Source organism: Rousettus aegyptiacus, unplaced genomic scaffold (genome assembly GCF_014176215.1).
Source record: "Rousettus aegyptiacus isolate mRouAeg1 unplaced genomic scaffold, mRouAeg1.p scaffold_m13_p_4, whole genome shotgun sequence".
NCBI classification, from domain to species: Eukaryota; Metazoa; Chordata; class Mammalia; order Chiroptera; family Pteropodidae; genus Rousettus; species Rousettus aegyptiacus.
This window is the reverse complement of record NW_023416307.1, coordinates 132565221-132590638: the sequence shown is the minus strand read 5'-3', so window position 1 is coordinate 132590638 and position 25418 is coordinate 132565221. Positions and strand designations below refer to the sequence as shown.

General features: G+C 40.0%; 1 protein-coding gene and 1 long non-coding RNA gene across 5 annotated transcripts in view; both read left to right on the top strand.

The window, feature by feature from the left end:
- The window catches only part of ANKRD28 (ankyrin repeat domain 28), a 153007-nt gene extending 144673 nt beyond the window's left edge, over positions 1–8334 (top strand). For 2 of the 3 annotated variants that reach the window (XM_016140232.2, XM_016140231.2), the window contains exon 28: positions 5031–6973. In XM_016140232.2, coding sequence (XP_015995718.2) covers positions 5031–5317 — 287 coding nt within the window. In that variant the 3' untranslated portion in view covers positions 5318–6973. Of the gene's footprint in view, positions 1–5030 lie in introns of all 3 variants that reach the window. The other variant, XM_016140229.2, reaches the window with a different exon arrangement.
- A 7412-nt stretch (positions 8335–15746) lies between these two features.
- LOC118601710 lies at positions 15747–16516 on the top strand. Of its 2 annotated transcripts, none has more exons than XR_004950550.1 (2): positions 15747–15798; positions 16172–16516. It is a non-coding gene; the product is annotated as an uncharacterized LOC118601710 (long non-coding RNA). The 2 variants fall into 2 exon arrangements; XR_004950549.1 differs by having other exon boundaries at positions 15758–15798; positions 16169–16516.
- Positions 16517–25418: the final 8902 nt, after the last annotated feature.

Below are 25418 nucleotides of genomic sequence, written 5' to 3'. Positions count from 1 at the left end.
ACTCTAGAAGCTTTTATCTTTGGATGGTCCATGTTCAAAGTAAGCTTGGATATATTTTATTTGTCCAAGAAGAAAGCTGAAATTAATATTGAGTAGTACTTTGAAGCAAAGGGAATAAGGGCAAGAGGAACAAGAAAAGTTCATCTAACAAATGAACTCCTGGATTTTACATATCTATTAAACCAGAGTTAGTGTTTATTCGCTTTGGTTTAGTGTTAGCATCATTTTTTCTCTTAGTATTCAACTGTCTTAACCTAAAGGTTCTTAACCTTTTAGGTTCTTGACCAAAAGCTAATATTCCCACTTAAACACTAAATCATGTCTCCTTTTGCCTACTTAAGACTATTACTTTAGTAGTTCTTTGCTTTTGTGTTCTAAAATAACGATTTTTTTTTGTTGAAATCTTCATTGATTATTCTCATCTATATGTAAACCTTTTTTTTCATATCAAAGAAAGGTCCTATATTTATCCCGCTAATCCACCCAGCTACTGCCATATTTCTCTGTTCCCCTTTACAGAAAAATTTTACGAAAGAGTTGGCTCTCCTGTTTTCCCTAGTTCTTTCATTCTCTTAAATCCCCTCCAGTCAGACCTTTGCCCTCCACCACACCGCAAAATTATTCTCAGGTTCACCAATGACCTCCACCATGTTGAGAATCAATTCTTAATTTTCATTTTACTTGATATAATTTCAGAATGTGGTATAACTTACTATTTTTTCTTTTTTTTTTTTTTTAGATGAGAATAAGGGGTTTGGTATGGAATTTAAAGCACACATGAATAAGGGACTATCGGGGGATCTGAAGGTTGCAATCAGCATTCCCCCAAACAATCGCCATATTTTCCTTTATGCTGCACACTGCTACTGTAAATAGGTGTGGATCACTTTAGGGCAGGACAGGAGGCAGAGTCATAGTAACTATGATTTGATTTCAGTGCCCTGCTTTAGGTGAACCTAGTCTTCCTTCATTCACAAATACCTGGTTCCTTGAATTGGTAACTGGGTGACGGTTTCTAACTCACTATGTTTCTAACTCACTATGGTTGGATTAAGTAACTAGATTTACTGGAACCAAAAACTGTTTGCTCGTTTGTGTTTTATTACATCTATTTTCTTTTATTCGGGTATAATCGACATACAGTATTATATTAGTTTCAGGTGTATACTTTTTCATTGGTAAACTTTCCTTGGCTTTCAGGACTCCATACTTTATTGGTTTTCCTCCTATCTCTAATTATTCCTCTCAATTTATTTTACATAGTTTCTTCCTCTTTCCAACTCTTTAATTTTGAATGGGTCTAAGACTCAGTCCTTGGTTCTTTTTGCTTTCCCTGTTTACATTCACTTCCTAGGTAATCTCATCCATTCCCTCAGTTCTAAACTACATATAAGACCTCTAACAAGCTCCATATTTATAGATCCAGCTGCCTAACTGACAATGCCATGTGGATGTCTAGTAACTCAAACAAATCTAACATGTCCAGAACTGAACTGTTGATCCTTTCTCTCCTCTCCCTGCCAAGTTAGTTCTCCCCACAGCCATCCTGATCTCAGTTGATAGCAGTTCTCATCCTTACAGTTGCTCAGGGCAAAAACCTGGAATCCTTCCTTAACTTCTCTCTCTCTCGCCCAATATATAATCCATTAGTATATACTATTGGTCCTCCTCCAGAGTGTATCTACAATATACCTACTTTTTTCTCCTCTACTCCTACCACCCTGGCCTGGATTCTTTTAAAGTGTGTGAAAAGATTAGTCTTCTCAATCTCAATTCCTTTATAATCCTTATGATTTACAGGGCCCTCCATGATTGGTTCTGTGCCCTGTTTACCTCTCTGACCTCTTCTGCTCTTCCTTCTCTCTGCTCAACTCCTCCACACCAGGGATGTACATGTGTCGTGATCTTTGTTCTGGCTGTTTCCTCTGCCTAGAACGCTATGTCCCCAAGCAGTCTTTGACTAAATCCTTCTTCACCTGTTTCAAATCTCAGCTCAAATTTCATTTTCTCAGTGAAGCCTATCCTGACTACCGCATTTATACTACACCCTGCTGCATACCCCCCTACCACAGTGTTCTCAGTCCTTGTTAACCTGCTCTAGTCTTTCCTCTTTCTTTTTTCCATGGAGTTTATCTTCTAACGTGTTGTATATAATTTACTTTTTATTATTAATTATGTATCTCCCGCATTAGAATGAATATAAGTTCCAGGAGAGCAGGGACTCTGTCAGTGGCGTTCATTGATACATTCTTAGTGCTTAAAAGAATGCCTGGACATAGTGGAGATTCTGAATATCTGTTGGGTGAGTGGTGAGTGATTATACTGAGCATATGCTGAGTTCTAAAGATATGATGTAGAATGAGGCGGTCCAGTTCCTTGAATGGAGACAAATATGAGCAGAGTGTTTTAGTGCACTTGAAATAGTTCAATTGGAGTAAACCTAGAATGTTACAAAAGTATGTAAAAGAGTGTTCAAACCCTTTTGTAAGATCAGGGAAGACATCCAAAAAAAGTGACTTGTAAGCCAAAAATCCAAAAGACAAGTAAAAAGTGGAAGAGAACTTTCAAAGCAGAGAGTAGCATATTTAGAGATTTAACGCAGGGCAGTGTAAGTACTGAGCTGTGCCAGCCTCTTCAATCAGGTGGCAAAGGATCTGTGCACTAGGAAGTTAGTCCTCTGAGGGGGACAGGAGTAGAACAAGAAAACACATCAGCAGTTTTAGGTGAGAGGAGATGGTAGCCAGAATAAAGGTAGAGGCATTGGAGGTGTTACGATGAAACTCACTGGGACTTGGTGAGGGAGGAAGTCACATACTCCCTGGTTTGGAGTGCTTTGTGGAGGGAGTGCATGTGTTTAGCAGAATTATATTAAATTTAAAAAGTCAAAGGTAGGAATGTAAGAGAAAGAGCTGGGTTCATTTAGGCACTTGAGAAGAATTTGGTGGAAACTCCAAGTGGGTAATTGGATATATATGGATATGGAGCCCAAAAGTAAGAGGTAGGTTGGACATAGAGATTTGGAAGTCATTAGGGTATGCAGTCATGAAATGCTAATCAATCTGTAATTTGATTCTGAACTTCAAATTAATTATCCAGTTATAAATTGCTCAAATAACAATAGTGGTTAATGATTACTTAAGCTCTGTAGTCTTGAGTTGAGACTAGATAAAGGGTCCAGTATATCCTGTGCGTAATTCACTCTAAGAATGAGGTTAAGTGATATTGCCATGGACTTTCCTAGACGAATCAAAATACATTATTCTTGGATGGGATGAATTAGACCCTTATCCTCAAGCAGTTTGCTCCTCTTACATTTCTCTTGTGCTGACCACACCAGCCTCATGCAGAGAGGAGAGCCTCTTTCAGTCATATTTAGAACGCACCCACATGTTCTTCTTCCCCCATCCCCACTCTCAGCCAAGGCATCATAGCCTGTCTAATGGGTTGCTTTGCCTACCAGCAGGAGAACACAATGGGCACCTTCAGAGGAGCCCTTTAAAGAAGTGTTGGCATTGAAGCACCCTCCTACTCACTTTGCGCACATAGAGTTTAATTAAAAATATGCACATCCTTCAGCCACTCCTGCCAAGCTTGCAAGGGCATCAGCTGTTTTCTTTGACCCTTGGAAAAGGGGAAATTTATGAAGGGAAATAATTATCTTTTTCTCAAGGCTAATGTAACATAGCCTTGATAAAAAATATACAAGAATTAGAAACAGCCAAATGCCTAATACTTAAAATGAATAACTAAACCATGGTATAAACACACAGTGGAATATGTAACAATGAAAATGAAACGACTACGGCCACATACAACAGCGTGGATAAATCTTACAGGCACGTTAAACAAAAGAAGACACATGTAATAAATAATACATACTGTATGATTCCATTTATATTAGGTTAAAAGTCAAAACTAAACTAGTGTTTATGAATACAAGTAGAAAGGAAAGCACAGAAATGATTACCGTGTGAGTCAGAAAAGTGGTTAACTTTGTGAAATAGAAAAGCGATAGTGAATAGGTAAGGGACAGGTAGGGCTTCTGGTGTGCTCGTAATGCCCTCTTTCCTGATTTGGATGGTGGTTTCGTGAATGTTTTGTGATAAATCAGTCAATTATTTGAAAAACAAATGTGACTTTGTAAAATATATACGCATGCGTGTGTGAAGGTTAAAACATGAGTGAATATAGTACTAGGGGAAACCGTGTCAAATGTGCAAGGACAAATGAAGCTGTAAGCTCAAACTTTAAGACACTTGCTGCCAAAGCTCCGTGTGGGAAAATCTAAACTTGGCATCACACAGTGTGATGCCATCTTCTCTCCCATCCCGCTGTCTTCTCTCCCTCTCCATCCTCAAGACTGGGTCTTGTACCAACTAAAGTACCAAATGTTTCCTTACTCAGTTTGTCGTATTGATAACTTTGTGGTGCCTTAAGGCTAAAGTCAGTTTTCTACTAAAGAAAGGAACCGTTAGAAAGGAAACATTTGTTTTGACTTAGGTTTTAAAAGTTCACCTATCTGCTGGTTTTTCTTCAATGGACTCTGACCCTAAAAGTTAAATGACAGCGAAAAATCATTCTCTTTTGAGCACCTACTTGGTACCTCATTCATGAATCTCTACTCATGTAGAAATCTTAGCATGTAAGCACTTAAACTTATATAACTTAAAACTAACAGTAAGTTGCTTCTACCATTCCGAAGGAAGATTATCAAACTTTGTTCCCCCCTTATTCTAGCCCAGTAATGATCTGTGAATTCAGATGGATATGGATAACTTGGATGATTTCCCCAAGATCTGACATCTCTGGGCCTTAGTTTCTTCTACTATAATATAGTCTGTTAAGGTCTCTTCCCACCCTAGATTGCTATGACTTTGCTCTTTTTCTACTTATTGGAAATTTCTGAATCACTCTAATTAAACCGGTTTATTATAAGCCAAGTATTTGAAGGCCTTTAGGCTTATTTCCTAATATCATTAAAATGAGTCTCAGTATGATTGATTTTTTTTAATTTTATCTTTTAATTCTAGGCTATACCCCAGCTTTGGCCTGTGCTCCCAATAAGGATGTAGCTGATTGCCTAGCTCTCATTTTGGCCACCATGATGCCTGTCTCATCAAGTAGCCCTTTATCATCCCTGACATTCAATGCCATTAATCGTTACACCAACACCTCAAAAACAGTCAGCTTCGAAGCCTTGCCCATCATGAGGAATGAACCTAGTTCCTATTGCAGTTTCAACAACATTGGCGGGGAACAGGAATACTTATACACCGACGTGGACGAGCTCAATGACTCCGATTCTGAGACCTACTAAGAGCCTGAGCCAGAGGTCCAAGGAGAGAGTTCTGACACTAACGCTTCAAACTGTGCTTTTTCAGGAAAAAAGCACTTTGTTATTCTCATACAAATTCAGCCTCTAAGAGGAAAGATCACAGAGTGAGCGAATAAAAGAAATGTGATGACATTAGGAAGAAGAATTTTAAAGGCAAGTTTTGGAAAAGGAACTTCTAGAATCTTGAAATAGACTTGGCCAGAGGAAAACATTTTGCTGTCAGATTGCTTTGTGGAATTGTTTAATTTGGTTTTGCAATGCCAGGAATGACTTGGGACACTGTGCACCCTAATCTGCTTACATAAGCAACACTATTGTAAAAGAAGAGATAAAGACACTAGATTTTAATGTTATCAATAAAACTACAGCTAAATTTAAGGGCAATAAAAGTTTGGTACAGTAAGTAGGCATTATGTGCACAGCAAATTGCCAAAGGACCAAATAACTTAAAGATTTTTTAATAGAATGCCATTTTGTGGAAACTGGACTAGGTGAAATGAAACGTTATCTAAACCAAACTTTAATATTTCTGAGAATGAAGTCGAGATTTGGTTTTAAATGTTGTTTTTTTTTTTTTTAAACAAAACATCTGAAAGCCTTCGAATACTGTATTAAACCATGAAAGAAAGCAGATGTATTTTTACATTTTTTTTTCTTTTACATAAAAATTTTAAAATTTCAAGTTTTATAATACTAGAATTAAAAACCAGTTGACTGGATGCAGTCAGGGTGAAAATACTTGTGAAGTAAGTAGACATGAGATAGGTTGGGATCGGGCTATTGTTGCCCGGTTTTGAAGGGTTTAGGTTTTAAATTGAACTATTTTTGTTTGAAAATGTAAAGAATTTCCTAGAAGAAAATTTCAGAAAATCAGAAAGTAGATTATTTTCACCCTTTTGCAGCTGAGAGGTCCTGGGAGGTTTTCAGCCTCTGCTTCGGATGGTGCACCTTCGTCACTTAGGTTCCTTCTGTGCCTGCACAGCGGGTTGGGGAGTTTTCGTTGTCATTGTTTAGTGAAGAATCAAATCCCTTGTTATTGATAAATTAACATCATCAGGTCTCTTGGAAGGTGTTTGAATATTTGGCAAGCTTTAAAATACGAAAGCCTTTGGGTCCTAATCAAATTTATAGTAGCACGTTTGTAACATGCTACTTCTGGGGTGGGGGGACAATTGTCTGCCAGATTGGAAGACTGCCTTTCAAATAACAAGGAGAGGAAAATGGCTGAGGGTTAGGCTTTTAAGTAACAATTTACATGGTTCTGCTTTTACCGTAACTGTCACTTTCCCAGTAAGAATGATTTCACATATGTAGGGGGTCTAACAGGTCTAAGGATAAAGTTCCATAAATTTTCACAAAATGATACCCAATTTCATTTTATCCTTTTTGTATTGTAAAACTGGAAACTTTATGACATTGTAAATTATCAGCTGGTTTTTCTGAATATAAAGTGTGAAAACACAGAACAGTATTTTGATCTATTTGATAATTTTGTGGGTTTTTTGAAGAATTAATGAGCATGTACATAGAAATAGTGACTGCTTGAAATACTGTATTTACTTGCACTCTTTCAGTACATCAAGATTCCTGTATATTTTAGAGTATAATAAAACACAGATGTGAGTTGTATTTAATGAATAATGTATTTGTATCTGTGCATATTACCTAAAAATCTATAAAGTTTCTAGGGCATTGACTACTAGATTTTAAGCATTTTTTCTAAAATATTTACAGAAATTATAAATGTAATCCTCCATGTTTTCTTTATAATATAAAGAAGTCCTAAGGGACCCTTCCTAAGTATTAGTGGTAGGAAGGTGAATATGCATTTTAAAGACAGCAGACTACATTTTCTATTGTACCTTTTGAAAAAAAAAAGAAAAAACTCAAGAGGATTCTAAAAGTATACATATATGTGCTTTCTCTTTCCTTTTAGGAATTCTCTTCTGAATTCCCTGAGGGAATTTTCTAGAATCTCAGAATTGAAAGAGACCCGAGGTTCATCCAGGCTAACCTCTTAACAAATGCAGGAGTCCCTTCTACAAGGGTGATCTTTCCACCTTGAACACTTCCGGTGGCTCTACCTCACCAAGCAGTCCGTTCAGTTGTTGAGCAGCTCTAACTGTTAGAAAGGTCTTCCTTAGATGGAGCTGAAGCCTCCCTCCTGGTAACTTCTGTCCTTGGGCCTGGGTCTGTCCTCCAAGACAACACTGAGAACATTGAAAAGAAGACTCTTGTGCCCTCTGCCATGTCTTCTCTTTTACAAGCTGTTGACTCATCTGCACTGATTTCTAGAAGGACTCATTAGACACACTGTTCGATTTACCACATCTAATGAAATCTGAGGTGTAGCTATAAAGTAACAAGCTGTTTTTAATTTATCCTCACATATATCAGAACTTAGATCTTGCATCACTTTATGTAAATGATGCTATTGCTGAAAATATTCGTGAGGTGGTCCTTGGGATTGCTTGCCCGCTAGGAAAACTGTTACATTGCTTTGTGATCGCATTTTGTGATAGTCTGTCCCCCAGCTTGATCAACCACTTCCTTTGTTCTGCAGGGGAAACCCAAAGTACTGTCCCAAATAGTATTTGAACAGCAATAGTATTGTTGGAGTAAGTACCTGGACTTTTTAATGAATGAACACAGCACCACAGTAAGTTCCCTTATGGTTACACCTTGTATGTCAAAAGCATTCGGGCCCTGCTCTGTTGTGGTTTTTATCCTCAGACAGAACAGAAGAGCGCGTCTGCTTTTGTAACTTCTGCATGAAAGGTGACATCCGATATCTGATGTGTATTTTAATAATACCAGTTTCTGCTCTAGAACTGCTTTGGGGGAAATGGTGGTAATAGCAAATGACCTCCTTTAACAAGACACTCAACTCAAACAGTGCCATTTAGTTCAGGAGATCTCTACGTGTAGCCGTAAATTTGGGGTTTAATTTGGCTTATATTGGACCTTTTAAATGAAATAAAGTTTTTTAATGCAATAAATCAAGTGTCTCCTTTTTACATGCAAACTTCTTTTATCTTTTTATATCTAATTAGTGCTCTATTTTATCTTTTTTTCAAAAGCTTGACTTTTCAATAAAGCTGTTTTAGAATCTAGATGAGCCTGTCGAAATGGGCTTTTCATATATATTCATTCAACACATTTCTTTCTTGCCTGCCGTATACTTGAGGGTGGGAATGTGTAGAATGTAAGCCTAGGAATTGTGGTCTTATACTCTCTGAGCTGATAGTGTCATCGTGGAGAGGCGTGTACCTGACAGGAGCAAGAATAAGAGTGTAATTGAGGTAGAGATGAATTGCTACGGAGTTTCAGAGAATAAGCAGATTCCTTTGGGAAGGAAGATCAGAATAGGCTTCATGAAAGAGTGGCATTTAGACTGGATATTGAATAACAAATATGATTTGAGCAGGGGGAGAGGGTTGCCAACGATAGCCTAGGTGAACCAACGATAGCCTAGGTGAAAAGAACAAAATCTTCTTAAAATGGTTGGTAGAGGGGAGGTAAGTGAAATAGATATTGGCACTTAGCATCCCTGGGCATAAAAAGATCATGAAAACCTAAAAAAAGAGCTTGATATGTACAGAGATGAGATAACAAAAGTGAGAACAAGTATGATATAAATAGGTGATTGGAGGAATGGGCGAAGAGGACTTCAGTAACCCTGCTCAAAGCCATCTTATGCTGGTAGTAATAAAATGCCTGTATGGTGTTTTATCCCGTACCAGGCAAGGTTCTAAGTACCTGAAATACATCTCTCGATCCACACAACTGTTCTGTGAGGTAGGTACTACAAATCTAGGCAGTGCTCTTACCTACCAATAACCCTTAACATGCTTTATGATCCTCATTGAAATTGGTGATTTTGCAGTTGCACCACATGCTTGACTGCTAAATTATGCAAGTTCCTTTCAGTTTTATTCTCCTAGGTCACTAATTTTAGAAGAAACAAATGTGACCACGACAGATGTTAACACCTGCTATGTAACAAACTGCTACGCTCTGAGCACACAGCGCTAAACGAAGGGGCGATAAAATTTGCCCTCATGATGGAGCCTAAGAGAATGGCGTCAACTTAATGATTCTCGTTCATGCTTTTGCAGGTTGGCTGACAGACTTGCCAGGGTGATTCTGCTTCACAGTAGAGCTCTGGCTGGGTTTGACTACAGGCCATGAGTTGGGCTTGGGTCTACTCCATTTGTGTCCCTCTTCAAACTTGGGCTAGAATACTAAAGTCCAGAAGTTCTCTAGTAATGACATAAGCACAAGAAGGCAACCCTGACCACACACAGTTTATACTTCCGTGTGTATTTCATGTGCTAATACTCCACTGGCCAAAACAATTCACATCGCCATACCCTAAATTGGTAGGATGGGGCGGCTTGGCTCTCTGCCCATTGGAAAAGGGTAGTTTGAGTTCAGTTTTCACAATTCACTTAGCCCTGAAATGATACACCAGCCACTTTGTCCTTGCTTTCATTAATCCATGGACGTGCTTGGTAGTCTGTTTTCTGCTAGCTCTTTCCCTGCTTGTGATACCCCTTGGTAGGTGGAGCAGATGTAAAACTGGGTAGCAATACTGTATTTTGACTTGGTAAGTTCTTACTTGGCAGTGCAAAACTGATCGATGAGGTGTGGGATGTGCTCTTTTCCAAAGGTGAAGAACCAAACTTTTTGTCTTACCTCAAACTCCGGAAGAATGTAGCACCGGTCCCCTCTTGTGTCTTACTGTGACTGTCCCTTCCCAATCAGCCCAATCTAACAAAAGATAGAAAGTGAAGCTTGGCTAGTGACTACTTTTATTAAAAACGCTGATGCATAAAGCTCTTCACTATCTAGATTATTTCTCCATCTCACCCTCTCCAGCATGTGCATAATTCTCCATGCCCCTGCTTCATTCCTCTTTTTATGTAACTTTTCATTTCCGTGTGGCCATGTCACACTTCTGGCCTTTCTCATGATTATCTATCTTAGGATTGAAATACAAGCTGAAGTGGTATTTCCACTTAAGATATTTCTTCCTCTTCACCCTTCTCTAAGGGGAAGGGTGTCATTTTTACCTTTTTTAGGCCTATTTAGCCCTTCAGCAAACAATTTCTTTGTACAGACTCTGTGGCACTGTTTTAAACACCAAGGATACAATGACGAACCTTATAAGGTCCCTGCCTTCAGAAAGCTGATGTTTTAGGAAGACAGACAAGAAAGATATCAGATGTTGATTACTCTGTAGAAAGAGAGAATAACTGGATAGATACTTGAGATTTTGATGTTTGGGGGAGGTCCTTGAAGATTAAAAACAACAACAACAAAAAAAAACCTGGTCCAACTATGTGCTAGGGATTACAGAATTTATGATGTGAGACACCATAGGATTGTGCTGAAGAAGAACGTTAAAGTAAATAATGAAAGCAGAAAAGAATAGAGAGATAGTGAACTGATTTACAAAAGCAAATACGAGGGTTCTACTGAGGTTAGGTCAACCCAAGGATCACTTGTCATTTGAAGAGAGAGGACCTGGGTTGATTGAAAGAGTTTCTGAGATCCCTGCTGGCTCAGCTATCCCATCCAGGGCATGTACTTGCTTCACCTTCAGCTAAAAATGAAGATGGCACAATGCTTGGCTTTGGATTGGTTGGCACTAAGCTCTAAACTCAGACTCTATGCCAATGTAAATCTCACCTCCCCCAAAGTTAGTTCATGTTTTACCCAAAGTAGCAGCAGGTACTGTGAGTAATATTGCCTCAGACCTTATAGAAACAACCAAAATGTGTTTTTTATGTTGACCGAATCGCTCGATGTCCTGATTCTTGAGCCCTCATGTCTGCCACAAACGTGGCAGGACCTAGCATGAATGAGAGAAAAGTTACTTGCGGTTCTAAAATTCATGGTAAGAAATGCCAAAATCTAAGAGAATGTGAATGAAGAGAATTCAAGGAGAAGGAACTTCTGGAGAAGACCTTTCATTCACATGTAGGTTCCGATAAGTGTGTTAGGGGTATGGGAGGAAAGGCCATTGTAGCCTGCAGTTAGGTGACTAACAGGAATGGCTCTAAGTTACTCTACATTATCTAACAGCTTTGCCGAGTGATGTCAGTGAAAGTGGCAGAGCAAGGACCTCTGAATCTCGGTAAGAACAGTGAATGACCTTTGTTCTACTTGCTCTACTTGCATTCTTCATCCCAGCTCTGCAGTAGCCTTGACAACTAGCAGCCAACATTCCCAATGCAGCCTAGCAGCCGCCAGAGGAAATAAAACAAAGCTAGAGATATTTCAAAGCCTCATTCCCAAAGGACTGTCATTATTATATTGTCCATCATTGTCCAGAAAATATTATAGACCATGAATATCCCTTATGAACACAAATGCGAAAATCATAAGAATCCTATCAAACTGAATCTAACACAAAAAAGCATCCACCATGACCAAACAGCATCTGTCACAGGAATACAAGATAGTTTCATCATACAAAAATAAATCAATGTAATACCCTATGCCAACACAGTAAGGGGAAAAAACACCTGATTATTGATAGAGAAAGGGCATTTGACAAAATTTAACACCCTTTCATGACAGCAACACTAGAAATAGAAGGAAACTTCCTCAACTGGATGAAGAGCATCTATGAAAAGCTGACAGCTGACATCAAACTTAATGATGAATGACTAACAGTTTTCTCCCTAAGATCATGAACAAAACAAGATGTCCACTCTCACCACATCTACTCAACATTGTACTGGATGTTCTAGCCAGAACAACTAAGAAAAAGAAGTAAAAGACATCCATATTGAAAAGAAAGAAGGTAATCTCTTTGTAGATGACATGATCTTATATCAAAAAGCCTAAGGAATCCACCAAAAAAGTAGTGCTAAAAAGATCAGCATGGTTGCTGTATACAAGATCAATATACGAAAATCAATTTTGTTTTTATACCCTTCCATGGACAGCCCAAAACTAAAATTAAGAAAATTCCATTTATAATACCATCCAAAAAAACAGGAATAAATTGAACAGAGAAAACATAAAATTTGTACACTAAAAACTATAAAACATCATCAGAAGACATTAAAGAATAACTAAATAAATAGAAAGATAGCACGTGTTCATGAATTCGAAGACAATTATTGTTAAAATTGCAATATTTGCCAAATCGATCTATAAATTTAATGCAATCCCTATGAAAAATTCCACTGCCTTTTTGGCAGAAAATGATGAACTGACGCTGAAATTCATGTGGACCTGCAAAGGACCCAGAATAACCCAATTTTAATAAAGAGAAAGAGGACTCACACTTCCCAATTTTAAAACTCACGACAAAGCTACAGTAATCAGGATAGTATTGTACCTGCTTAAAGATAGACATATAGATCAATGGAATAAAATTGAGAGTCTAGAAATAAATCTATCTATTTTTGGTCAATAGATTTCGATAAAGGTACTAAGACAATACAACAGAGAAAGAATAATCTTTCAACAAATGATGCTGGGATAGTTAGATGTCCACATGCAAAAGAATGAATTTGGACCCCTATCTCACACCATGTACAGAAATTAACTTTAAATAGATCTAAATATAAGAGCTAAAACTATAAAACTCTTAGAAGAAAACAACTATAAATCCGGATTAGGTATGTTTTCTTAGGTATGACACCAAAAGAATAAAAACCAAAGGGGAAAAAAAAGATAAATTGGACTTCATCAAAATTAAAAACTTTTGGGTATTAAAAGACACTATCAAGAAAGTAAAAATACAACCAAAAGAATGGAGAAAATATTTGTAAGTCATATATCTGATAAGAGTTTAATATCCAGAATATACAAAGAACTCCTACAACTCAAAAGACAATTCAATTTTTTAAATGGCCAAAGGATTTTAATAATTACTTTAAAGAAGATATACAGATAGCCAATAAGCACTTGAAAAGATGTTCAACATCATTAGCCATCAGGGAAATGCAAATTAAAATCATGATGAGAAACCACCTCACAGCCATCAGGATGTTATAATTTTGTAAAAAGACAATAACAAGCATTGGTAAGAATGTGAAGAAATTTAAACTCTAATTCATTGCTGATAGGGATGAAAAATGATGCAGCCCCTTTGAAAAATAGTCTGGCAGTTCCTCAAATAATTAAACATGGGCTTACCATATGACCCAGCAATTACACTCCTACGTATATACCCACAGAACTGAAAACATCATGTTCACACAAAAACTTCACATGAATGTTTATAGCAGCATTATTTATAATAGGCCCAAACTGGAAACAACCCAATGCCCATCAACTGATGAATGGATAATCAAAATCTGGTATAGCCATATAATGAAATATTATTCAGCCATAAAAAAAAAAATGAAGTACTTACACATGGATGAACCAACCTTGAAAATATCATAATAAATGAAAGAAGGCAGGAACAAAAGGCCACATATTGAATGATTCCATTTATAGAAAATGTTCAGAATAGATAACTCCATAGAGATAGAAAGTATACTAGTGATGGCCAGAGGATGAGAGAAGCAGGAATGGAAGTGACAGCTCATGCGTGGGGAGGGAGGGGGGGGGTCTTCTGGGGAGTGATGAAATATTCTAAAAGGAATTAGTGATGGTGTTTGCATGACTCCATGGTTATACTAAAAACCATTGGTTTGTACGCTTTAAAGCAGTGAATTTTATGGTATGTAAATTATATCTCCAAACAGTGGAAAAGCAATTGTGACATTTGAAATTGCTGAAACCCTGAATACCGAGTAATTGACCATATTAAGGAAGTATAGTTAATGTCCTCTAAGTATAATAATAATAATGTGGTTATGCTTTTAAAAGTAGTCTTTAACTTTGAGAAATACTGGAATATTAACAAATGAAATGATAATTTCTGGAATTTGCTTTAAATAACGATGAGCCTTCACATTCAAAACTGATTTGTTAAACTTGCAACCTCGTGCTAATGGCCCTGAAGAGTAACCAAGCTGCCCCTGAATTCAATTTGTGATTGTTTAGCACTTCATTAATAGAAGAGACCCAGAGTCTTACTTGGAGTGTAGCATTCAGTTCACCTACTGCCCATTTCACAAACCCAATTTGGGGAAAAAAGAGGACAGAGCCAAAGAAATTAGGACAAAATCGAGATACTCCATAAATACCATGAATGTTTATGCTCCGGTGGGTGCTGGTTCTCTAGATGAGAGGAGATGTTTTGTGATTGTGGCTCTTAAAAGGGTAAAGGCTAAAATAGTTTCCTAAAAACTCAAGTGATTATATAGAAAAAATTGTATGCACATATATTTTTTAATTAGGAAAAATGTTTCAAAACGGTAGTTTTAATGTTTCAAAATGGCAAATGTTAATTGGATCTAAAATTGTCAGCAGTTCTTTTCACATATATCTATTCAACAGCCTTCCCTATCTGTACTATTTAGTTTCCCCTTCACAAATGTTAAAAAATTACTGGTTTAGATTGCCTCCAAATTTAGATGGCTGCAAAGAATAAGGAAATATAAACGTAGGTATAAACATATTATATATTTACCAGGGTTGATGTTCCACATTTGAAGGGAGGCCTATGGAAAAATTCGGTTTTGTTTAAACAACATTTTACTTACAGAATTGTATTTGATAAGAGTTACTATCAGGTAGAAGCTTGTGTCAGTTTACATCAAATGTACGCAGTAGCATTTTTATTACAAAGTTACATATGATAGTAGAATATTTAGCAAGATAAGCAAAAAGGAGTAAACAATACCATCTGTAATCTTACCACTAGGAGATAAGAAACATCAAAGGTGATTTTATTTTTCTAAATCTGTAATTATGAATATGAGCCATCTTTTCTAAATGGGTTATATTATATATTTTGTTTATAACTTGCTTCTTTACTTGCTATATTATAAATTTCCATGTCAACATGTTGTATATAAATGCAAAATAATAACTACACGGGGTGTTTAATGGCTTCCTAGTGTTCCCTTTTAAGGCATTGCATACTGAATTACAGTTTCGAGAGAGTATATTATAATTATATAATAGATAATAGATAATTATAATTATATAGGAGATTTATTATACGAACTGGCTCATGTGGTTATGGAGGTCATAAAGCCAGAGCCCCAGGAAAGCCAATGGTGTCTTTCAGTCTGAGGCCTGAGCATTAGAGGCGCCAATGTGTAAATCCTGCTCGGAGTCCAAACCCCAGGGACCAGGAAACCGGGGTCAGAGGGCAGAGATGGATGCCTGGACTCAAGCCCAGAGAGCCAGTTCGCCTTTGCTCCACTTTGTCTTCTATTCAGGCTCTCAAAGGAGTGGATAATGCCCACTCGCATGGGTGGGGGTGATCTTTACCCAGTTTATTGATTTTAAATGCTAATCTCTTCCAGAGACATCCTCACAGACACACCCAGAAATAATGTTTTACCAGTCAAGCTGACACTTAAAATTAACCATCACAGGTATGTAGGCTGTTATGCTTTATGTGGAATCAAAATGTGGAAAAGCAGAGGGAGCAGTGTTCTGAGGCAAGAATTCAAACGTATCTGGCCTGGGAATCAGAGAGAGGAAGAGGGGGAGGGGAGGGGAGGGGAGGATAGAAGGGAGGGGGGAGGGGGCAGGGAGGAAGGGGAGGGGAGGCGGGAAGGGTGTGGGGGGAGAGAGAGAGAGAGAGAGAGAGAGAGAGAGAGAGAGAGAAAGAGAAAGAGAGAGAGAGAGAGAGAGAGAGAGAAAGAGAGAGAGAGAGAGAGAGAGAGAGGAGTTAAAATTAGCCACAGATTCTTTAACGTTCCTCCCACTAATGGGTGGGGTCTGTGTATCCTGCCTTGAAAGTAGGTGCGATCTGCAGCAACTTTACTAATAGGACGCGAAGAAGTGCTGGACCCAGCCGTCAGAACTGGCAGCTTTTCCTTCCTGTTTCTCATCACATTCTCTCTGGGAACTCTGAGATGTCCTGTCAGCTCCTGTGACTTTCATGCTCTAGGACCAGATGGAGAAGCCCAGCGGAACCTTCCAGCTGCTCCTGTCAGTGTGCCAGGCACGGGCTTGGAGGAACCATCTCGGAAGTGGGTTCTCCAGCCCATCCAGTCTCGCTAGAAAGAGACCAGCTGCACAACTATGCGCTTCCCCAATTCCTGACCCACAAACTCATGAACAAATTAAAACGGTTATTTCAAGTCATTAAGTTTCAGAGTAGTTCCGTTACTTAGCAACAGATAATCACAACACTGATTATGAAAATCTAAACATATTAAACAAATGAGTTGAGAAAGGGTGGGGAGCCTCCAGCCTGGGGGAGGGAGATGATTCATATTGTAAATAAAGTCTTTGTTTTATTGAATGTTCTATAATAAGAGCTTCCTTGTCTGTGGGAAAACTGTTTACTTCCTTATTTACTATTTTAGAAAGAACGAGGGAAAGGAATGAGTGCCCCCAAGGGAGTTTGAGCTGAAATCATCTAGCTAACCTCTTCCTTTACAGAGCCAGGACCTCAGGACTGCAGAGTCGGGAAGGTGCTCTAGGTCCCACGGCAAGTCGGCAAGTCGTGGGGAAGCCAGACCTGCCCTCTGCATTAGTCTCAAGTAAGCACTTTAAAAATCCTATTTAATTTCTTATTCTGTTTAATTTTTTGTTGAACTGCTTTGCAGGAACAAATCTGTTATGTGACATATGTCCATTTTACATAGTCAATGTGTATTGCTCATTCCTAGTGAAGGTCTGAAACAGAATTTCACAGGGGTCGGTAGAATACAGAGGCCAAATCACAGTGTATTAATTGCAAAACAATGAAATTCTTTATCCTTTTCAGATTCATTTATAATGCTAAAATAATGGCTCTTATTATTATAGCTTTGTCTGTATTCCATCAACCTGATCATCACCCTTACACATGTCACACCCTAGGGTGAGTCACCCCCCAACACTGAGCAGTTTAAATGAAATGCACATTGCAGTTCAGAGGACACAAACTTTTTAAAATGGTGACTGAAAAATCTGGACTGCAACCATTCTTTGAAGACGTGTCTTTTTACTGAAAACAAATGACTTTCAGTTTTCTGAAAATGTAGGGTTGTTTTTTTTTTTCTTTTAACATGTCTGATAGTCTCTTAAAAACTGATGGAGGACTATATTAGAAAATGTTAAGCTTAAAATAATCTCAAAGAATTACTTTCTTTTTTTCCCTTAAATTGTTATTTATTTTATTATAAATTAAAATTTTTTTTCTTTAAATTGCTGTTTTCACATCCCTTGGCAAGGCCTAATGACTGGTCATGAGGTGTGAATGATTTAGGAGAGGTTGGGGCTTCTGGAAGCCACCCATCAGCAGCCAGAGGAATCATTTTAATCAACCATGTCATTCTCCTGCTCAATACTATCTGTGTGCTTCCCATATAAACCCCAGCCGCTACCATGGCCTGTGAGGCCTGCACGCCCAGGCCCTGCCTCTCTTTCTGAATTCATGGCTCCTTCACTCACCACAGTGTGCCCACACTGGCCTTTTTTAGTTTTTAATTTTTCAGTTCTTCAAATATGACAAACTTCTAAAATCGTTTGTTGCATACCTCAAAACTTAATGGCTTAAAGTAACAATCATTTATTTCACTTGTGCATCTGAAATTTGGGCCCTGCATGGTCGGAGCTGACGAGGGGCAGAGGGTGCTTGTCTCTGCTCTACGGGCCTCAACTGGGGCAGTTCATCTGAGCACTGGAGGACCTGCTTCCAAGAGGAACCCCTCAGATGGCTGGAAGCAGGCCCTGCTGTCAGCTGGGAGCTCGACTAGGCTGAGGGCCAGGAGTCTTGATTTCCCTCCTGGTGAGTCTCCCCATGAGGCCTGTGTTTCTGCAGAATATGGTTTTCATGTTCCAAGGGGGAGAGCCTGGAGGGAGAGCCCACAGGAGCGGTGTCATCCACCGTGACCTAGCTTTGGAAGTCACCAGGGTCACGTCTGCCTCATGCTGGTCATCGAGGCAGACGTGACCCTGGTGACTTCCAAAGTCGTGCCCAGGGCCAAAGGAAGAAGCATAAATCCCACTCACCTCTTGATGGGGACTGACGAAGGTCTGGAAGAGTCAGTGGGACTGAAAATACTGTCACAGCCATTTTTAGAAAATACAGACTGCCTTAACAGCCTTCACTGATTGTGTGTGTGTGTGTGTGTGTGTGTGTGTGTGTTTAAATCCTGTGTGTATATGAACACTAGATAATAAGCTCTCTCTAAAGGGAACAGTCCTTTCTTATGTGACTGACTCTACAATTTCTAGCACAGTATTTTACAAGAAGCTAATGTTTAATTTTCACCTGATTTTATGTGAGTCATAAGATACCCATGATTGGACTAACAATTTTTAAAGAATTAGAACCCCTAGATGCATCTTATCTTAAAGTCACACTGTGCAATTTTGTTTTTCTTTTATTATTCAGGAATCACTTCAGAACCCTACAGTTCTTTCAGGTCAGTGGTATGAATTTCAACCATTACATGCAAAGAAAATGTAAAATGCTGATCCTTTATACTTCCTGTTGGTATGTTTAGAATGGAAATAAGAAAGGTGGGGTCTTTGCTTTAGTGTAGCGATATCTGTAGTTAACACACTAGGACCCTACGGTGATAGACTTGGGATGCAGAAGGTAAACTAACTACAAGCCAAGCCTTGAGGTCAAAGGACACAGCATCTAAGATTTCATTCTGCCTAAATCAGATGATAATAGTTCAGAAATTGTAAACACTTAAAGTATTGATAAAATGGATCATCGGGCTTGCTTGGCCCTTTCAATGTGGTGGAAAGTTTGATAAAGACATGTGCAGTAAACATAAAAAGAAGCAACCATCCTACATATTTTATTTAAAATGTTAAAGCGCCAGATTAAAAGATCACAGGAGCATTCCACTGTGAGTTTTCTCACATTGGAACTGAATAGAGGGATTATTCTTGAAATGATGGCAAATAAATTAATTGGTTCAATAAGCTTTGTTGGGGGAGGGAAAAAAATGGCGTAGATGATAGAGGCTGTGTTCATCCCTCTGGTGATCAAAGTTGTGACGGAAGCAAGGTGCAGCAGCAAGGAAAAATCGCCTGGGATCTCGAAGAACAAGCCATACAACTAGAGAGAAATCCAAGTGATCACTCTGCAATAGCAGAAGGTAGGATGGGGGGAGGACGCGGGGCTCCCTGGTCTCTGGGGGCTGAGTGAGAAAAGGCTGTGGCAGCAGCAGAAGCCTCTTAAAGGGGCCGCGTCCATGAGCAGATTTTCACGGTGACGGACCTGCTTGATGTGAGCACCAGTGCCCATTCGGCTGCGCGCAGGGGGCACGAGGGACTTACAGGGAGACATTGTTGGAGTAGGGGCCGAGGTGAGACTTGCTGTGTACAGAAGTGCTGGTGGAATCCGTTGTTCTCTGTTGAGCCTCCCCAACTACCGGTGCACCAGAAAATGCCACCATAGCTGTGACATCATCAAGCTGGACAACAGAGGTCGCTCAGTGCTGGACCCAGCCGGCTGAGATCGAACAGCACCTGAAAGAGGTGGGTGAAGCCTAAGGGAAAAAAAAGAAGACGGAAAAAAATCTTTCCGGCAGGGCATACAGCCAGAGCTGCAGCCCCGAGTTTATTTAGCATAGCCTTTTTATGTGGTTTTTGAATACGTTACCATAGCAAAGCACACCATACATATCTATAACAATGCTTGTCAATTACATATGATCATACATATCTCTGTCTCCATGGTTGTAAAACATTCTGTTACCTTAAATGGTGAGTTTACGAGGCTCACCAAGGTAACTCAACTCCTTGTTTCCTAGAACCATTGTTTAAGCAAACTCAGTAGCCATGTTATGGCTTCTAGCTACGTGACTTCTTCAGTGCCTCATAATGGCTTCCATAATGTCTCAAAATGGCTCCCGACAGCTCAGCCCAGAGGATTCCCTAGAACCCCGCCTTGCCCAACTCAGGGCCTTACCCAAGCCACATCCAGGTGTATTCTCAGCGAGTCAGGTGCTCTTTGCTGAGATTCACACTGGTGGAGGCAGCTGGCCTCCCTTTCTGGTGTGGCCTTTTGAGGCACCTATAAGCACAGCATCTGTGGATCGTTTGCTGAATCTTAACAGGTGATCCCGGAGGTGTGGAGGCTTGTGCTAAGTTTAGCCTGCAGCTGAACCCCCCCTCGGGACTGTACCACTAGACACCTACTTCACAAATCCACACTAATGAGACTGGAAGACTTAGGAGCTTTGCTTACTACATAGAAACAGACACGGAAAGGCAGCCAGAATGGGAAGAGAAGAAGCAGAAACCGTATGAAAAAACAGAATAGAGATCCAGAAATAATGGAGTCAAGTAATCTAACAGATGCAGAGTCAAAACACTGGTTATAAAGACGCTCAATTAACTTTTGGGAAATGTAGATAAATGTAGTGAGAACTTCAGCAAAGAGGTAAAAAACATAAAAATGGAAATGGAAATTATAAAATGGAACCAGTCTGAAATGAAGAAGACATTATCTGAGATGAGAAGTATATTAAATGGGATAAACAAAGGAATAAATGAAGTGAATAAAGAAGAGGATCACATACCCTATCTAGAGGACAGGAAAGCCAATCAGGATGCTCAATCAGAATGGCAAGAAAAAAGATGCCGAGACTATAAAAATAATTTAAGGAGGATGTGGGACACTATTAAGGCTCCGAATAGTTGTCTGATTGGTGTAACTGAAGAAAATCAAGATGTTGAACAGCTGTATAAAGAAATAATGATGGAAAACTTCCCTAACCTAGTGAAGGAAATGGACATAAAACCCCAAGAAGCTCAGAGAATTCCAGAAATCAGATCCAAAGAGGCCCACACCAAGACACATTATAATTAATACAAAGAAAGAATATTAAAAGCAGCAAGAAAAAAATAATTACATATAAGGGAACACCCATAAGACTAGCAGCTGATTTCTCAAGAGAAACTATGCGGGACAGAGGGCTTAGCAAAAAAAAAAAAATATATTCAAAAAGATGAAGACCCAGGATATACAACCAAGAATAATTTATCCAGCAAAGCTACCACTTATAGTTGATGGACAGATAGCTTCCCAGACAAAAATAAACTAAAGGAATTTATCACCACCAAGCCAGAATTACAGGAAATGTTGGAGGGACTTCTTTAAGAAGAAAAAACATGTATCAAAAACAGGAATAAAGAATTGTAACAACTACATTCCTATCAATAAGTACCTCAAATGGAAAAGAATTAAGTGCTCCAACCAAAAGGTAGAGTGGCTGAAAAGATAAGAAAACAAGACCATTACGTATGAAAAAGAAGGGGATGGAAAAAGATATTGCTTTGATGGACCTAGAAGATATTTAAGTCAGACAAAGATAAACACCATATGATTTCACTTGTATGTGGAATCTAAAGAATAAAAAAAATAAACTAATTGAAAACAGACTCATGAATATAGTGAACAATTTGGTGACAGACAGAGAGGAGGAAGGTTTGGGGGCCTGGGAGAATGGGGTGAGGGCTAAAGAAGTACGAATTAGTAGCTGATGGGTGGTCATGGGGTTGCAGAGCACGGCATAGGGAATGCAGTCAGCATTAATACATTGGCTAGGTGTCAGGTCAGGAGAAGGAGGGAGCAATTGGGGGGTGATCATTTTATTAACTATATAGATGTCTAACCAATGTACTGTATACTTGAAAGTAAATTAAAAAAGTAATTTAAAAAAATAAGCATCCTGCATTTCCATGAAGTCTTTCCTGAAGTCTCAAAAGTGCATGGAACCTGATGAAAGGCAACTGCTTAACTATAAATTATATTTCCCTACTGCTTTGTCTTTGGCTAAACAAAAGCAGGGGAATATATCTGAATGATTAAAAGGTCACTCGGACAGGGTGATAATGTGTTGAAACCAGAGAAGAGATGACAGTTCTCGGTAGGTAACCCAGAAACCAACTGTGCATTGGGCCTGGGGCAGGATCTCCACGTTCTAGCTCTGTTACCGGGAGTGCTGTTTGGCCTTGGCCAAGCTACTTCCCTTCCAGGCCTCAGTTTCCTCTTTTATAAAATGGGCACGCTTGCCTGTTTCAGAGAGTTGGTGTGAGGAGCTGATGACTAGGGCCTGCACACCTGCTTTAGTCTCACACTTGACCCAGATCAGAATACCCTGGAGGGCTTGTTACGACTCAGGTTGCTGGGCACCGGCTCGAGCTTCTGCTCCAGCAAATCTGGGGCAGAGCCCAAGAATTTGTGTTTCTAACACGTTCCAAGGTGCTATTAATTTGGGACCGCCCTTTGAAAAACAGTGGTCGACATCACACCAGGCTGGTCGATGACTCTTCCTGGCACGTGACTATGACTTCTCTTCTTCTAAGGGCATCTAACATGTTGGATTAAAGAGTCACCCTACTCTAGTGTGACCATGTGACCTCAACTTAATCATATCTACAAAGACCTTCTTTCCAAATAAGGTCTGGGGGTTAAAACTTCAACATACCTTTTGGGGGGACATAATTACCAATAACACCCTCCAACTCAGTGAAGGCTTCAGCTGGCCACAGCCCTGGCTGTCATCTTGGCTGCAGCCTCATGAGAGACCCTGAGCCAGAACCACCCAGCGAGTCTGCTCCCAGATTTTCAATGGACAGACACGGTGGGAGTTAGTCGTGTCCGTGGTTGTCGTAAGCCACTAAGGCTGTCGGTGACTGTGTGGGAACAGGCAGCTGACACGAGGGAGGAGACTTGGCAATGGACGACTGAGGCCTCCACAGCAGTCCTGCTCACAGGTCCTCATGTCGCAACAGCATTTGTTTTGGGCAATTTTGCACAAACTTTTTAAAAAAAGTTTTACAATGGATAAATCCACTTCGTTGAGAAAACACTTATTTCGTTTGAGCAGTTTGGAATTTCGATTGCAAATCCAAGCGGCTGAGTCACCACTGTGCCTCTCTGAGCAGAGCTTGGGTGCCAGCCCACCTCAGAGTCTACCGGCCCACACTCTGGCTGGCTGGTCTTTGGCCGGGTGCCTAATTCTGGTCCAGTGTGCGATGGCCACAAGGTACTAAGCAAGGCTACCTGTGGGTAAGGGCTGGCCCAGGTGGGTTTCCCCGCAGCAGGGGCTGCCTCCAGGCTCTCCCCGCGCGAGAGAGGGCTGAACAGTCTGCATGCAGGGCATGGTCGCCTCCTCTAGAAACGGGACTTTTTTAAGTGCAGTGTGAACACAGCTCATTTGTCTCTCACTTCCTCTGTGAGGAAAACCACAGACAGGCACAGCTGCACCTACATGAGAAACCACATGAACCAAGCCACTTCCCCCAAGTCTGATTCAACCAAAAATACATTTGATTTCTTGCCTGTGTTATAGTCAAGATTACCATTTGCTTCCTGAATTTCGGGACCACAGTTGACAAAAACGTATCGCAACCATTAGTCATAGGTGCATTTTTTTTTTTTCCTGGAAATGATTTATTTTACTCATGTTCCTCTCCTCCACTTTGTTCTGCCATCTGGCAGCTACTTCTTTTTATTGTAAAAATCGTTTTGTTTCACCAACATTATTTAGTTCTCCCCTCATTTCTACTGTGTGGGCAGATGGTTCTGATTTGTTGGTAGAAAGCAACTCGGGAAAAGTTCTAAGAGTTCTGCTCAGGAGGACAGAATGTGCATTCGGCAGGCGCTTCATAAATGTTTATTGGGAGAAGTAGTCCCACCAAGTCTATATTAAATCATCTTGGCGTGAGGTAACAATATGCATTTTTAAGATAATTTCTGTTTCTCTGGGGCTTAGGGCAAGGAAGCCAAAGGGGTGGCTGACAGCCACACCGGGAGGCACATGCTGCCCGCAGGCTGGCTGCCCAGGGGGGACCTGCACTGGGGAGGGCAGGAGAGCTCTGCTGTCTGGTGGGAGAAGTCCTACTCCCACCCCAGGAGGACTTCCCAGGGCTTCCTCAGGAATCCGAGTTGTTCCTGTGTATTCCCCGAAGATGTGATTCATTCCAGGCCTTTGCGGGCTGGCGGGCAGTGAGTCAGCAGGGACTTGGCTTCTTCCCTACAGGGATTATTCAGTACACATTCTATGAATGAGAAAACTGGGGCATTACAAGGTTTAAACACATTGTCCAAGGTCCTCCTGGTGAAGGGTTAACTGTGAGACCAAGGCGATAAACCTGGAGAGTCTGATTCTAGGATCTGTGCTCTTTATTATCCTGCCTAAAAGCCAGAAAAAGTCCTGGACTTTGCAGGGGGTGGGAAAGAAATTTCATTTTTAACTTTATGTAATTATGTATATGCATATGCTGTTTTCAAAAGCCTAATTAAAGGGGGGACAAAACTAAATAGTCACGGCATTGACTAGATAAGCCACAGGTGACTAATTATCCACGCTCTTTAAAAATTTTACACTTTAATGATTGGAAACAGTTACTAGGCAGAGTCAAAATGATGTTGAAATGTCAGATACAAATAACTCAGAAATCAGTGGCCTAACAACGTCTTCACACACAATAGGATTTTGCATCTAGAATGAATATTATGAGCTCCTTCCTCTGTACCAGATAGGTTCCCCCAAAACACCTGTTGGGTGATTAAATCACGAATGACTAAAGCAGGCCAACCTCCGTGGCGGTTCACGCATCTCTTCAAGAGGTGGGCTGCCTCTCTGCAAAAGGCCCTCTCGGGGAGAAGTAGATTCTACCAGCATCATTCCGTCCTGCACAGTTGGGCAATCGTAAGGCTCTTGCCCAAAGCTACTGTGATTTATTACGATCTCTGGAATCCCTGGATGAGACACGCTGTGCAGAACGAATCCTATTACTCATACCTTCCCACTGCTGCCCCTCTCTTCAGCACTTTTTTCCAGCCCCCTCTCTTTCCAGTTATTCCAAGCCCTGCCTGACACGTTCCGTTTACTGAAAGGCAGATGTGAGAAAAACTTTCCTTCCGTTTTTGAAGCTGCTTCAAGCTCCACATTTCTGGTGTTGGGGGTGGCTCTGGTGTTATCATTTCATCTGAGTAGAATTCTGGTTGATCAGCATGGACATGGGCCCCTTGGCTGCAGTTTCTAATGCAGCTTTTGCTTTGAGTTCGTTTCTTCCCTTA